This window comes from Notechis scutatus, chromosome 4, assembly GCF_049901735.1.
Source record: "Notechis scutatus isolate UNSWTSFEM ecotype Mainland chromosome 4, rNotScu1.2, whole genome shotgun sequence".
NCBI lineage: Eukaryota > Metazoa > Chordata > Lepidosauria > Squamata > Elapidae > Notechis > Notechis scutatus.
The window spans coordinates 132,546,057-132,558,952 of NC_142012.1; the positions used below are offsets into that span (position 1 = coordinate 132,546,057).

General features: G+C 37.7%; 1 protein-coding gene across 1 annotated transcript; it reads left to right on the top strand.

The window, feature by feature from the left end:
• The first annotated feature begins 525 nt into the window (after positions 1-525).
• On the top strand, positions 526-3,767 carry LOC113432869 (transcription cofactor HES-6-like). Its single transcript, XM_026663879.2, has 4 exons — positions 526-780; positions 937-1,023; positions 1,156-1,237; positions 2,098-3,767. Exons 1-4 carry the CDS (start codon positions 700-702, stop codon positions 2,541-2,543), a joined length of 696 nt encoding a protein of 231 aa, XP_026519664.1. The 5' UTR covers positions 526-699; the 3' UTR covers positions 2,544-3,767.
• The last annotated feature ends 9,129 nt before the right edge of the window (positions 3,768-12,896 follow it).

Genomic DNA, 12,896 nt, shown 5'->3' on the forward strand with positions numbered 1-12,896 from the left:
GTAGCCCCTTCTGTCGACGTTTCTTTGTTATACAAATCTCAATGCCTGAGCGGGCATAAATACAGGCATTTCTGAGCTCGCTCTCTCCCGAATATGCAGTTTTTATCCTGGCCAAGATTCTGGAATCATAACTTTCTAACCAAACTAATAAAGAGATTTATTGGGAAGACCGACCACCCTTCATTATAACTGACGGGACTGAAAGGCTGAGCAAAAAAACACGCCAACGGCAGCGAGGGGTAAAACCAAACCAAACCAAACCACACAAAACGCTCGGAACAACCGACCCCTCCCCCCGTCCGATGCATGCACGTAGGACGGGACCTCACGTCCATTGGTCCGATTTTCCCCCCCTCCTCGCGGCTTCTCCGGCCACCGAAGAGACAAAGCGCTCGCCTGTTATTGGTGCTTCGGGTCCACATTTGAGCTGCCTCTCTGCGCACGGCGTCCAATAGGCTCATTGACATGCAAATTAGACCCTATAAATACGGCTGGGGCGGCGGCTCCGGGAGGGGGCGCCGAATGGGCTTGCGGAGGTGGAAATCGGCCCCGGGAAGAAAGGAGGAAGACATTTTGGGGTTGGAGGAGGAGGAGGGGGCCCCGCCCGGCTTTTGCTGCGATAGGAGCCGCCTCTTCTCCTTCCCTCTCCTCCCCCTTCCACCCGCCGGCCCGCTTTCGCTGCGTTTGCCCTGGACCACCATGGCTCCTTCCTTTCGCTCCAAAAAAACCCGATCGAGCCGGGACGAGGAGGATTTCTCCCAAGCCAGAGGAGATAGGAAGGTGAGGCGCCTGGGAGCCAGGGGAAGAGATGCCAACGGGTGGCGGGGATGGATGGGGCTCTGCAGCCTCGAGCTGCCTGGCATGCATTCCCACGCGCGTGCAGCGGGTTGTTTGTTAGTTACGCCCTTTCCTTTTGCTTCCTCCCGCCTTGGCCAGGCAAGAAAGCCGCTGGTGGAGAAGAAGCGGCGAGCGCGAATCAACGAAAGCCTGCAAGAGCTACGTCTGATCTTGTCGGAAACCGAGGTGACTTGGCCGGCGAAGATTTAGGGGCAGGGATGGGGATCTCCGCAGGGAGTGGAGGGGGGGTGTTGGCGGCGGAGGGGAGGGGAAGGCTGACCATTCTTGTGTCCCGCTGCGCGTTTTGCTTCCTTCTAGTTCCAAACGAAGATGGAGAACGCCGAGGTGCTGGAGCTGACGGTGAAGCGAGTGCAGGGAATCCTGCAGAGCAGGTCGCTAGGTGAGTGTCGGCTGCCCCCGTCATCCCTGCGCCTCATTCTCCTGGGTGGCTACATTAAAAGGGACCCTCCGGTAGATTGGCGAGTGAACTCCCGCAGGAGGTGATCCTGCTTGGTTTTTCCGAAGAAGGGGTAACAGTTTTAAAAAGACCCGTTCCTGCCAGAATATAGGCTGCTGCTTCCATGGAGTTCCTAATTGGACTAATTGTAATTACTGCCTGGGAAAGACCCTTCTCTTTTTCAAAGTGCTTTGAGATAGTTTTTTGTTCCTTCAATTGGACAGTATATGTGATTCCTTTCTTCTAACTGGATTAGGCCCTAGTTGACATTGCTATTTTGAACATATTCTTTTAGAACAAAACAGATCCTCCTTGACCATTTTATTCCACTCCTTACTCTTAATTATTTCAGTGTTTCCTTTCCTGAATCTTTTATGTTATAACTGATCAGTTATTTTTCCCAATCTTAATTAGCTGGATACTTGCAGCTCTGCAGCTTCATAAGAGTGAAATTTTAAAAAATGTCATAGAAATATTTTTAAGAGTTTCTTTCTGCACAGAAACTGAAAGGCTTTAAAACTCTTGTCTTCCAAAAGTGGAACTTGTTCAGTTAGACTTTCCATCTTGGAAATAATGTGGCTTTTCCAATCAATTTTGAAATGAATTCTGACTATCCTTCCATTGGAGATCTTAATGTTAATTTAAAAGGGTTTTTCACAGACATGGCTGCAAGTGTAATACAGTTAAACTAGTTGACATTGTGAGATGAGAGGAATTGATTCAAATACATTATTGATGAAAGGTCTAAAAAGAGGTGATTTCTGACTTGGTTGTATTTGTTTCCTTATTTACCTGCATCTCAGATGGCGACAAAATGCAGCGAGAGGCCAGTGAACGCTTTGCAGCTGGGTATATTCAGTGCATGCATGAAGTTCATACATTTGTCTCCAATTGTCCTGGGATTGATTCTACCATTGCAGCAGAGCTCTTGAATCACCTTTTAGAGTCAATGCCCCTGAACGAAGGCAGTTTTCAAGACCTGATTGTGGATGTCTTATCAGATCCCTCCATCAGCCAGCGGGCAAGTGGAGATGAGCCTTTTCAAATGCCTGGAGATTCACATGGAACGTTAAGCCTGTCAAGTCTCACTTCCCCTCTTCCTTCACCTTCCTCCAGTGAAGAGATTTGCTCAGATCTGGACAACACAGAGACAGAACAAAGCCACATCTCTTTGGATGGACTGGACAGGTCTCGGAGTCAAAATGTGCCTTCTCCCAGCCTTTCCAAATCTTTGTGGAGACCATGGTAATAAACTTCACAAGAACCAACACAGATCTACCTAATAGGGAGAATACTTGAGCACTGTGTTCTTCTAGCCATTGGAATATAGACAGTGAGGATTTCAGATAGTGCATTTATATTATAAGCAGGACTGTATAGCTGATCTCTTTCACTGTCAAATATTGACAGATTGAATTGCTAAGTAAGTTAACATTTCATCTGTGAGTATGAGAACTGAAATTTGTATGTCTTTTTTTTCTTAATTATTGCTAAGGGTATGGGGTCAAAAGATTTGGAAGTGTATGCAAAAGAGCTCTTTTGATGCACAGCACTGTTTTTGCAACTTACTTTTTTCTTGTGGGGGATGTAGTAAGTGCCTCCAATACTTGTAGTTTGGGTTAAGAAAAAGCCCTTGTAGATTTGAGAACCTGTTGGTTTAATTCAATTAAAGGTATGAAGTAAAGCATTAATGCAGAATTTCATATATTTAATGATAGATTTTTTTAAAAAAAGATAAGCCAAGGAAAATCCCTGAAAGGGATTGATGCAGCTAGTTTCTTGATGAGTTTAGTATTCTAGGATTTCTCCTTCAGTGAAGGAAGAGGAAACTGGAAATCAGGATTAAATGGCGTAAACATTTAAAACATTGGTGGCAGGGTGCCTTCTAGAAATGTGTTTTGTGCACATCTAATACAAAATGAACATGAATTTTACTGTGAGATATATATACATATGTATGTATGTATATGTATATATATTCGCTTGTCAAATTTTTATTTTAATCTTTTTTAAAATAAAAGTTCATTGATTGCTTGTATTTTAAGGCACAGCATTGTTGTAGATATTCAGTTCCATGTTAGTGATTAATAAATATGTATCCTTGAGTGCAAACATTGGTAATTAAGCACTTAATTCTTGTACTGAACTTGTCTGTTCAAGTCCGGAGAAGCTGGAATGTTTCATTTGTTCTTGGATTGATCTTGATTTCAGCACACTAAATTCCTCAGATTTGTTCTGCGTCTTCCAGATTCATTTTTTGAAAATATATCCCAGCAGATTTTCAAGCAATGCAAGCATGCTCATTTAGAAGCAAGGAAAACTGTGTTGAGTATTGCTTAAACCTAAGTAAATTTGCATAGAAACCAATTTAAAACTAATAATTCTTGACAGTTTGGACAAATGAAACCTGGTTGAATGGAAATCAGTTAATGACACTTAATTGGTTAGAAAGCTGACAACCACAACTTTTTTTTTTAAAAAAAAAAAATCTTCCACTGCATCCTTCCTCATGAAACTTGTCTTTGAAAAAAAGTGTTAGTATTCTTACTGTTATTTTTCCAGGAAGACTTCATATCATAGATATCTATGGCAGTCTTCTCAACCTGATATTCTGTTTCCTTTCCAGTACAACCAGCAAAGATAGTTGGGGGCATCAGATTGCAGAAGTTGTTAACCTATGAAAATGCCCCAATTTAGGAAAAAGGAGGGATAAACATGTAAAATGTGGGCTGTCTGTGTAATAGTTCTTTTTGTTAACTATGTGGAACAATAAAAAGTGGAAACAACATTGACTGGAAGGTGTGTACTTTGTAAACTGCCTTTTAGGCTATCTGATGTAAATGGTCTTAATACTGGCCCAAGAGTTGTTTTTCTTCCAGTGTACGAATTTCTCACCATTCTCTCTCCCCCTTTGCCTCCCCAAGAAGGAATGAGCTTCCTTGGAAAGGCCTTTCTGCTTCTAGGGTAGATAGAGGAAGGTTTTCTTGTGTAAATCAAGCAATAATATCAAGAGTGAAAATAACACCATATATGAATTGACATCAGCAAGCATTGTAGGCCCAATTGGCAAAAAACAGCTCAGGACAGTATTGAAACATGCAGAAGAGGCCTTCATCCTGCAGTGGATGGACAATGGCTAAAATGATGATCTATGATGGTACAGTATGAGTGTTCGGAGCAAGGGAACCAGCATACATTCAGTAAATAAAATTCCATTGTACATAGTCTGTCTCCAGTGTTAAAGTTGTTTGAGTTTAAAAGCTCTGAAATAAAGAACAAAAATGGTTTTATACCCTTGGTTTCTTTCTCTATTGCAAACCATGAGAATATATTGTAGTGAGGAAGTATAGAGTCCCATTTTCTATCCAAAAATGATATTTTTTTAGCCATGATGAGGAATCACTAAATGGTCAACATAACAAGCTGCAGTTTATTTAGAATCTTTTTGACAGCACCATGTTCTTCAATTTTGAGAGGGAAAAGATGTTCTCAAGAGTTCAGAAAATATTTTGACATACATGCAGGCGGACCAGGATAGAATACTTCTCCGAATCTAAATGTTAATAAATAATGAACATTGTAATAAAAGGTGTTTTGTAATCTTTCCATCTGAAATGAAAAAAGTAATAGTGATATGTAAACACATATTTTTACATTATCAATCTATTATGGGAGAGGGTAATTTGGAAACTTTTGAAGTAATTCAGGTGCATTCCTGAGCTACGCTGCACATAGTGAGCTGCATTCATTGATGAAAGCATTAGGATGACCTCATACATTTAGAACTTCTGTTTTCAAATAAACTATATAATACTTGAGGAATGAGTCTGTTGATAATAGCTTCTTAAAATTATTCCACCCATGGAGAAGAAACTTTCAGCGTCCTAGGTCCTGTGTCCATTTTAAAAATCTGTATGTATGTCAATGAAAGGAACTTTATGTCTTAAAGATTATAAATCTAAACATTTAAGACTGAAATGTTACAAAATTATCCTTTATAAATCTCTTAATACTTTTGAACGGGTAAATGAAGGGCATGTCAATATGATACTTATTCAATGAAAATATGGATAAGGTAAGTGAATATTATTAAGCTTTTACAAAGAGGTTCAGAAAAGTTATCATTTTGAAAGGATGTGAGCAGTAATATTTTGCTGGGCTTGTGTTTATTTGTGAAAAACAATACATAGTGCAATGTGTTGAGATAGTAACTTTGGAACAAATATGAACAGACCTCAATAAAGTCTTGCAAGAGGATTTTTCTTCTCACCCTGCTGTCTGTTTTCCTTTTGAACTGGACTTTTGTCCCATCTCCCTTGGAAATGAAGTGTAGCAGCACAGGAGGCTTCAGCCAGAGGTGGGAAAACACATGGTAGTTTGGCCACAATAAAACTCAGAATTTGGGATAGAAGATTATTTTAGCTATTTAAAAGGTAGCCATCCTCACCAATGAATCTTTGTGGTTATGGAGGTACAATGAAAAGGCATAAGCGCACCAACGTGCCTACTCTCCCTGTCCTATTGTTTTATTTTTCTTATATGTACCCATTTCATGTATTCATAACTATGTACATACTTATACCTATTATCTTGTAAGCGATTGACAAATCAATATATATACACACACACACACTATATCAGCATCAGTGGAGCTTCAGAACTTGTTATAATAGGTAAGTTTACCAGTTCTTCTGTTTCAGAGGATACAGCAGATAATGGTAAAATCATGTCTCTGTCATGTTTTGCACTATGGTTTTATGTGAGAACTGCCAAATCTTCATTATTGAATTATCTTTATGGGGAAAAAGGTCTCCCACATATTTCATGTGCAAAAGCATTTTTGTATGAATGAAGAAGCCATCGAAATAAGCCAATAGTTAACTTCAGGAACTACAAAATATTATAAAGTAAAAGAAAACAAGATCAAAGAAAGTTAAAAGTGCAAGAACCTTTTCCTTACTTTATATTCATATTAGTTCCTATCTTCCCTTAAAATGTTTAATAAAAATAAAATAATAAAAATAATAAAAAATAAACTCCAGGAACTCACCCCTTCAGTTCTGTCATAGATAGAATAGCTTCAAGATGACACCAATAGTAATAGTCTTGAATCAGGTAGGTTGCACGTACATATAATACACTGTCATATATGTAAGGTAGAATCTATCAGTGGAAAACTCTCTAAGTGGAAATAAGATATAGAGCTATCCAGCAAATGGGACTCAAGTGTGAGAGAGAGGCTGAAAAAAAGGATGATAATTATCAAAGATCCATTCTTCAAGTCGCTTAAGCTTCTTAGAAGTGAAGAAGCAGTAGCAATTTTAGAGAAAATATTGTACCCAATTGTGAATGCTTTAAGAGTAGGAACATGATTTGCAGTTTACAGTAAGTCAACTAGTTTAAGAGTTACAATGCTGGTGATCCTGTTCCCTACTTTATGGAAAGGGAGTTGTAGAGATTGTTGCTGCAGTTTCCCTGCTCTGTTCAGGGTAACAAATTTTAATGGACACACACACACAAACACACAGGGGGAAAAGAATTAGTAGTGCTTCAAACTGAAGGGAGGTTTGATTTCAGAAATGTCAATGGATATTTTAAAAGGATGCATTGTTATGGGTAATACAGTAAAGACATAAAGTGAGATTCTATTGCATTGTTTACTAGTTAGGGCACTAGAATTCAAATAGAAGATAAATATGTAAAGTTATTCTCCCTTTCGGGTTGGAGACCATTTCATGCTTTTCTTTTTCAATTGGCTAATTTATAATTAAAATGACAAAAAAAAAAAAGCATTTGAAAAATGTTAGAGATTCTTTAATCCACAAATTAGGTTTACAGAAAGTTTACATCCCTTGATTAGGTGTTACAAGGTTTTCAAAAACTTCCACTTCTTTATTGCAAAGGTGTTAGATTTGACACTTCCTTGAGAAAGGCAGGAAGAAGAACACTCTAAGGGGTGGGGGTGGGGGGCGAATGTGATTTCCAGCCGTTATAAAAGGGTTATTCGTCCTTTTTCTCTTCTTCCCACAAACTTCCTCCTTCCTCCTCTAGTGATTGCTTTGTAGTCTTATTATGCTTTCTAATTACTCTGTTGTTTGTTAAGGAACAAAAATTTTGTACAATCTATTATTGGGCAGTTATTTATTATATTGGTATAGTGCTAGATTTGCCAAGAATTCTCAGTACTTTGCAATTTTACTTTAAAAGTATATGATTTTAGACCAATATACATTCTTTACCCGATCATGCTGCAGCAAGTAAGAGATAGATTGGAGATCCCTAGAGTAATTAGCTTTAACATCAATAAGGTTTCTTGTGAATAATTTGATCCTGGTAAAAAGGTTTCACAGGAAGCTTATTGATACTTAAGTATGCAATGTCAATAGGGTGTATTTATCTGCTTTTTTTTTGGGGGGGGGGGTGCATTTATTTGCGTCCCATCTTTTGAAAAAGGAGTTCAAGGTAGCATGCTTCCTCCTCCTATTTTTCCCACAACAATCCTGCGAGGTATGTTGGGCAGAGAGGCAGTAACTAGTCAAACTCACCAAATGAACTTCTCTTGTTGAGGGTGGACCAGAATTTGTGTCTTCTCCACTCCACTTTCAACACTTTAACCCTTACATCGCAATGCTTCTCAGTGTGTACAGATGATATTGTAGAAGTCAATGAGTAATTTTTAACTGTCCAGCAGGGACAAAAGTGCAGAAGGGGGATTATCCATTAAAGATTGGAAATGACCAACTAACCCTTTCTCTTCATTGGTTGTTCAAGGTCTATTTGTGCATCTACATGATGATAGATCTGATTATTACTTGCAAGTGTTTGCTCACATGGCACAATAAAGACTCATTTCAAGACAGACTGATGGATTTTTTTGTATTCACCTCATTTAAACATATGAGTGAACAAAAGTCATGACATTTGTGAATATGCTAAAGCAGACTTGTGATTTACCTGCAGAAATGATTCAGTAGCTAATTCCTGTGCTAATTAAAATTCCAGATTATTCCTGCAGAATTTGCTTTAGGTAAACATATTCTCAAAAAAATTCAATGTAGGAGATATATATTGTAATTATAGGTAGTTCTCAACTTATAACAATTCATTTAGTGACCGTTCCAAGTTGCAACATCACTGAAAAAAGTGACTTATGGCCATTTTTCATACTGATGACCATTGCAGCATCCTCATAGTCATGTGACCAAGATCTGGATGTTTAACAACTGGTCCATATTTTAAAAGGTTGCAGTTTCCCGGGATCATGTCATTCCCTTCCGTGACCTTCTGACAAGCAAAGTCAATGAGGGAAGCCAGATTCACTTAACAACTGGGTTATTAACTTCACAACTGCAATGATTCATTAACAGTGGCAAGAAAAGTCGTAAAATGGGGCAAAACTCATTTAACAACTGTCTCACTTAGCAACATAAATTTTGGGCTCAATTATGGTCGTTAAGTCTAGGACTACCTGTATTGGCTTAAATCATAGCCTACAATAAATTTCACAACAAATAAAACAATTGGTTGAGTTCATAACATTGTAAGTTTAAATGAATCACATTATAGTTTAGTCTGAAGAATGAGCCCAATGACACAGTTGGACAGACTGGAACAAGTGATATAGTGAGTCTTGTTGCTCCTAATTAAATTAACTATATTTATTCCAGTGTGTTTCACTGCAGAAATGTTTTGAAGCAAGGAGTAGAGGAGGATAAGGGTAAGATCTAAAGTGGGTGGGAACCACAATTCTCTGTGCAGAAACAGGACTGCTTTGTTTTGTTTTCCCCAGAATTATGAATTCTTTGTAATAACCTTTTGAAATTAGTCCTGGGGTTATAACTTGCTCATTCCTGCCCTAGTATAATTATAAAAATGTTGACATCTAATCCAGAAGATACTTTACAAAAAGGATTTTAAAATTCAGAAACTTACCTCGGTTATCGGGGAAGGAATAAGAATTCATACTGAATTCAAAGGAATATTGTTAAGATGACTGATTTTAGTTTTATTTTCAAAAAGCTATCTTTGTGGTACATGAATGTTTATAATTGACATTAGACTGCAAAAGAAAAGGCCATCATATGCTACTGATGAGTCTTCATGTACTTTTACCAGTGTAGTAAAATGGAACTGGTGGTGGACTGGGATAAGGAAGATCACAATAAAAGTCCCCAATATCTCAGCCCAAGTTATCTCACTAGATTGTTCTGGAGAGACAATGAGAGATCTCTTTATACAGGTATTCTCAGTGCTGCATAGGTCATTAAAGAAGTACAAGGAAACCACTCATGATAGCTTCACCAAAATTCTGGCAGCAACTAAATGAAAGACAGGTAGCTACTGTCAGGAGGAAAAAAGAACATTTCTACTATTTTCCCCCTTGACTATTGCAGCAAGTAGCATGTGGTCATTTTATCTCGTCAGCAACCTGGACAGGACCAATTTACATTTCATTGACTGACCAGATAATTTACTGATTAGAAATGACCCAAACCTAGAACTTCTGTAGGTTTAAAAGCATAATATGTGCATTGGGCTTTCAAAATGCGAGATGTGGAAGAGCAGAGGATACAATTCAAATCAAATTAACTCTTTCACTGATACGAAGGGCCTGCTTCCTTGTCTACCTAAAATATATATAATCTAATAAGGGACTAAACATCACAGAAAAGCGAGTTTTAGTTATTAGGCTCACAGAAATTCAGTCCATATTGTCAATACACTTTAATTCATTTTTGTATGATTTGCTATTTATTCTTCCCCCTCAATTCTTGTTCAGCATCTACAACAGAGTGAGGGGAAGATTAAAATTAAAAATTTTAAAAATTAAAAGTAAAAATTAGTTTCTCTTTTTCTTGTTAAATGGAAAAAATAAACATAAGTGGGGGGTGGAGGATTGGCAAACTTTCAAAGGTATTATAATATGGCTTGCTTCCTTGAAGCTCACATTGTTTTTTGCTAATTTTAAAAAAATATTTATACGTTAAGGATAGTCGTATGAAACTTGGAAGCATCACAGCTAATGATCCATTAGTTACTCAGTCATTCCTTTCTCTACTTGCTGTATCACTAGCCATATAATTCCATTTTAATGATATATAAAATGATTCAAAATCATAGTAATTTATAATGAATTGAAATATTAAAAATAATTAGTATTTTTAGTTACATGTTAATGCTTTATATTTGCAAGACAATATACTATCAGTAAAACTTATTCTAATTCCTTAGAATACATTTTAAATCAAAGTCCCCAATATAACAGATCACCTCTAAAGTATACAGATTTCAGATACTACGTTTTATGGCGTTTTGGAAGACAGCTGTAATTACAGAATCTCCCTAGGTCTAAAATCCTTCAAAGGCTACACACAACATAATTGTTCAATGACTTCCTCAACATTTGGATCCTTTGATCATGTCAAACACATTCAACAAAGAACCTTACCTGTAAATATACTGCTGTCAACCTAATGGAGCAAAAGTTAACACCACAAAGTTCACAGGTTTTCTGCAGCCTAAATAAGGTGACAAAAGTAGATCTTGTGGACTGCAAGACAATGGACCTCCACTGCAGTGTTTATATATAAAGATGCCAAAGACTGCATCCAGCTCAACCAAATTTCATTTGATTAAAAAATGATTCTGGTTATCTTTCTCATATTTAAATTATTGTCCAAACATGCTGTAATATTTATTGGAATATTTATTGGAAACAGGTTGGGATGGGGTTGATTTAATATTTCTAGCACACTGGAATAATGTTTAAACTTTTATGGCAGATAGAAAAAATAGTTCACAACTATGCATGAGATTATTTTATGAATTCTCATCTTCGGATGATAAACCAGGTACTGTAGGGTAGACTGCGAAGTGAGAAACACATCCCAGAGAGAATGAGAGAGACTAGATAAAATTTTAGATTTATTTGAAAATGAACTCCTTGAAATCTATAAATACACTTTTCCCCCCCACATTCAATCTTTTCTAACCTGGAGCAAATGTGGTCCAACTATTCCTGATATGGGCCTATGGCCCAGCTAGTTAATAGACCTGCTTTTTCAACCCATCTGAAAAGCTAAAGATGTAGAAAGTCTGGTGATATAGAACCCCCCCCTCCAAATTGCCTAATTTGTTTGGAATTTCATTTGATAAAGTATTTCAAGGTTTGGAATACCAACTAATTATTACAACAAAAATAAAACTTTTACGGTATAAAGAAAACATGTTCTGATCAGGACCAATTTGCCTAAAGTAACCTGGCCCTAGAAATGAAATTGCTATTGTACTTCAGTCTTTTTTGCAGATCTCAGGGACTGCTTCCTTACAACATTTAAATGCATATTTTTTTACAACAAGCCTCTCAGCTTTCAGAACAAAACCGTAAACAGTTTTTCTTGCAGAGAAGTGGAATTTCAGCGAAACTGGGGGTTTCGTTGATATAAAATCAGATGCCTGGATATGCATCCGTTCCTCTTGCCAACAGAATGTCTGGGTAGAGCAGATGGAACATATGGCCTTCAGTGCACAAAACCAGCAAGCAGTGCAGGGAGATAATAGAGATGGAACAAAACCGTCTCAGAAAGCAACTGCAGCATACGTGGCTCCAGCTGCTGCTTTGGGGAAAGTCTCAGCATGTTCTTTATACTATGCCTTTTCAGTAGTTTGCCATGTTACAGCATAATGTGTTTAGAAACAAATGAAATCAAGCTTTAAGTCTGCATTTCTAGCAGCACTTCTGCCAGAAAAGAAAGAATTGAAAGGGTGGGTGACTTCCACATAAACAAAAGTGTTGATTAATGCAATTTTTTAAACCCCCCACCCGATTGCCTTTTTAAAATTTGGACAAAAAATAAATTAAGCAGGATAGAAAATATAATCCATTGGGCTGGTCTACTTGAGCCCTACTGAAATGAATAGAGATTCTATAGTATCATTTTATCCCCATGGTATGTATCTAAGACTTTATTTCCCCTCCCCCATTTTCTATAGTTCTTCCTAGAGATATAAATGCAGACCGTTGTGAATCTCTTCCCTCAGTATCACTTTCGAGAATCACAAGTAGCAGCAATTAATTTTGTGGTCTTCTTCCTGCAGGCAATTTCAGAATGGAAAATCTGGATGGTGCCAACCAAAGCCATCTGCTCAATATTCACATATCATTTACAACCCTCCGCTCAACATCCATGCAGTTACCGCTGCTTAAATATCAGCTGGGCGAGCAAATGCAACTCACAGTTGAAAGAAAAACATTTTAGGATGTACTTCAAGCCCATTCTTTAAAAATAAAAAGTTATTGAAGCATCTAATAACATAGCCTTGATGTTATTTCATCATTTTATACTGATCAAGTATAATTAGAATTGGAGTAAAAGTTATGGGACACTTTAGGAAATACAGAAGTGCAGAAGTCCAAATAACAATGAATTCTAAAAGAGCAATCCCTCCTTTTCACTAAAAGAACAGCTCAACAAATGCTCAGCCTTTCAGGAAAATGGGGAGACACAGGGCACTAAACTGGCATATTAATGGGTGGGAGACACAGAATTCATAACAATGTTATGTTTGTGAGATATGGATGCAGTACATCATTTGCTGAAGG

Coding starts and splice junctions, on each gene's coding strand:
- LOC113432869 (XM_026663879.2), top strand. CDS start 700: ATGGCTCCTTCCTTTCGCTCCAAAAAAACCCGATCGAGCCGGGACGAG. Junction 781..936: donor AAGCCAGAGGAGATAGGAAG/GTGAGGCGCCTG, acceptor CGCCTTGGCCAG/GCAAGAAAGCCGCTGGTGGA. Junction 1,238..2,097: donor CCTGCAGAGCAGGTCGCTAG/GTGAGTGTCGGC, acceptor CCTGCATCTCAG/ATGGCGACAAAATGCAGCGA.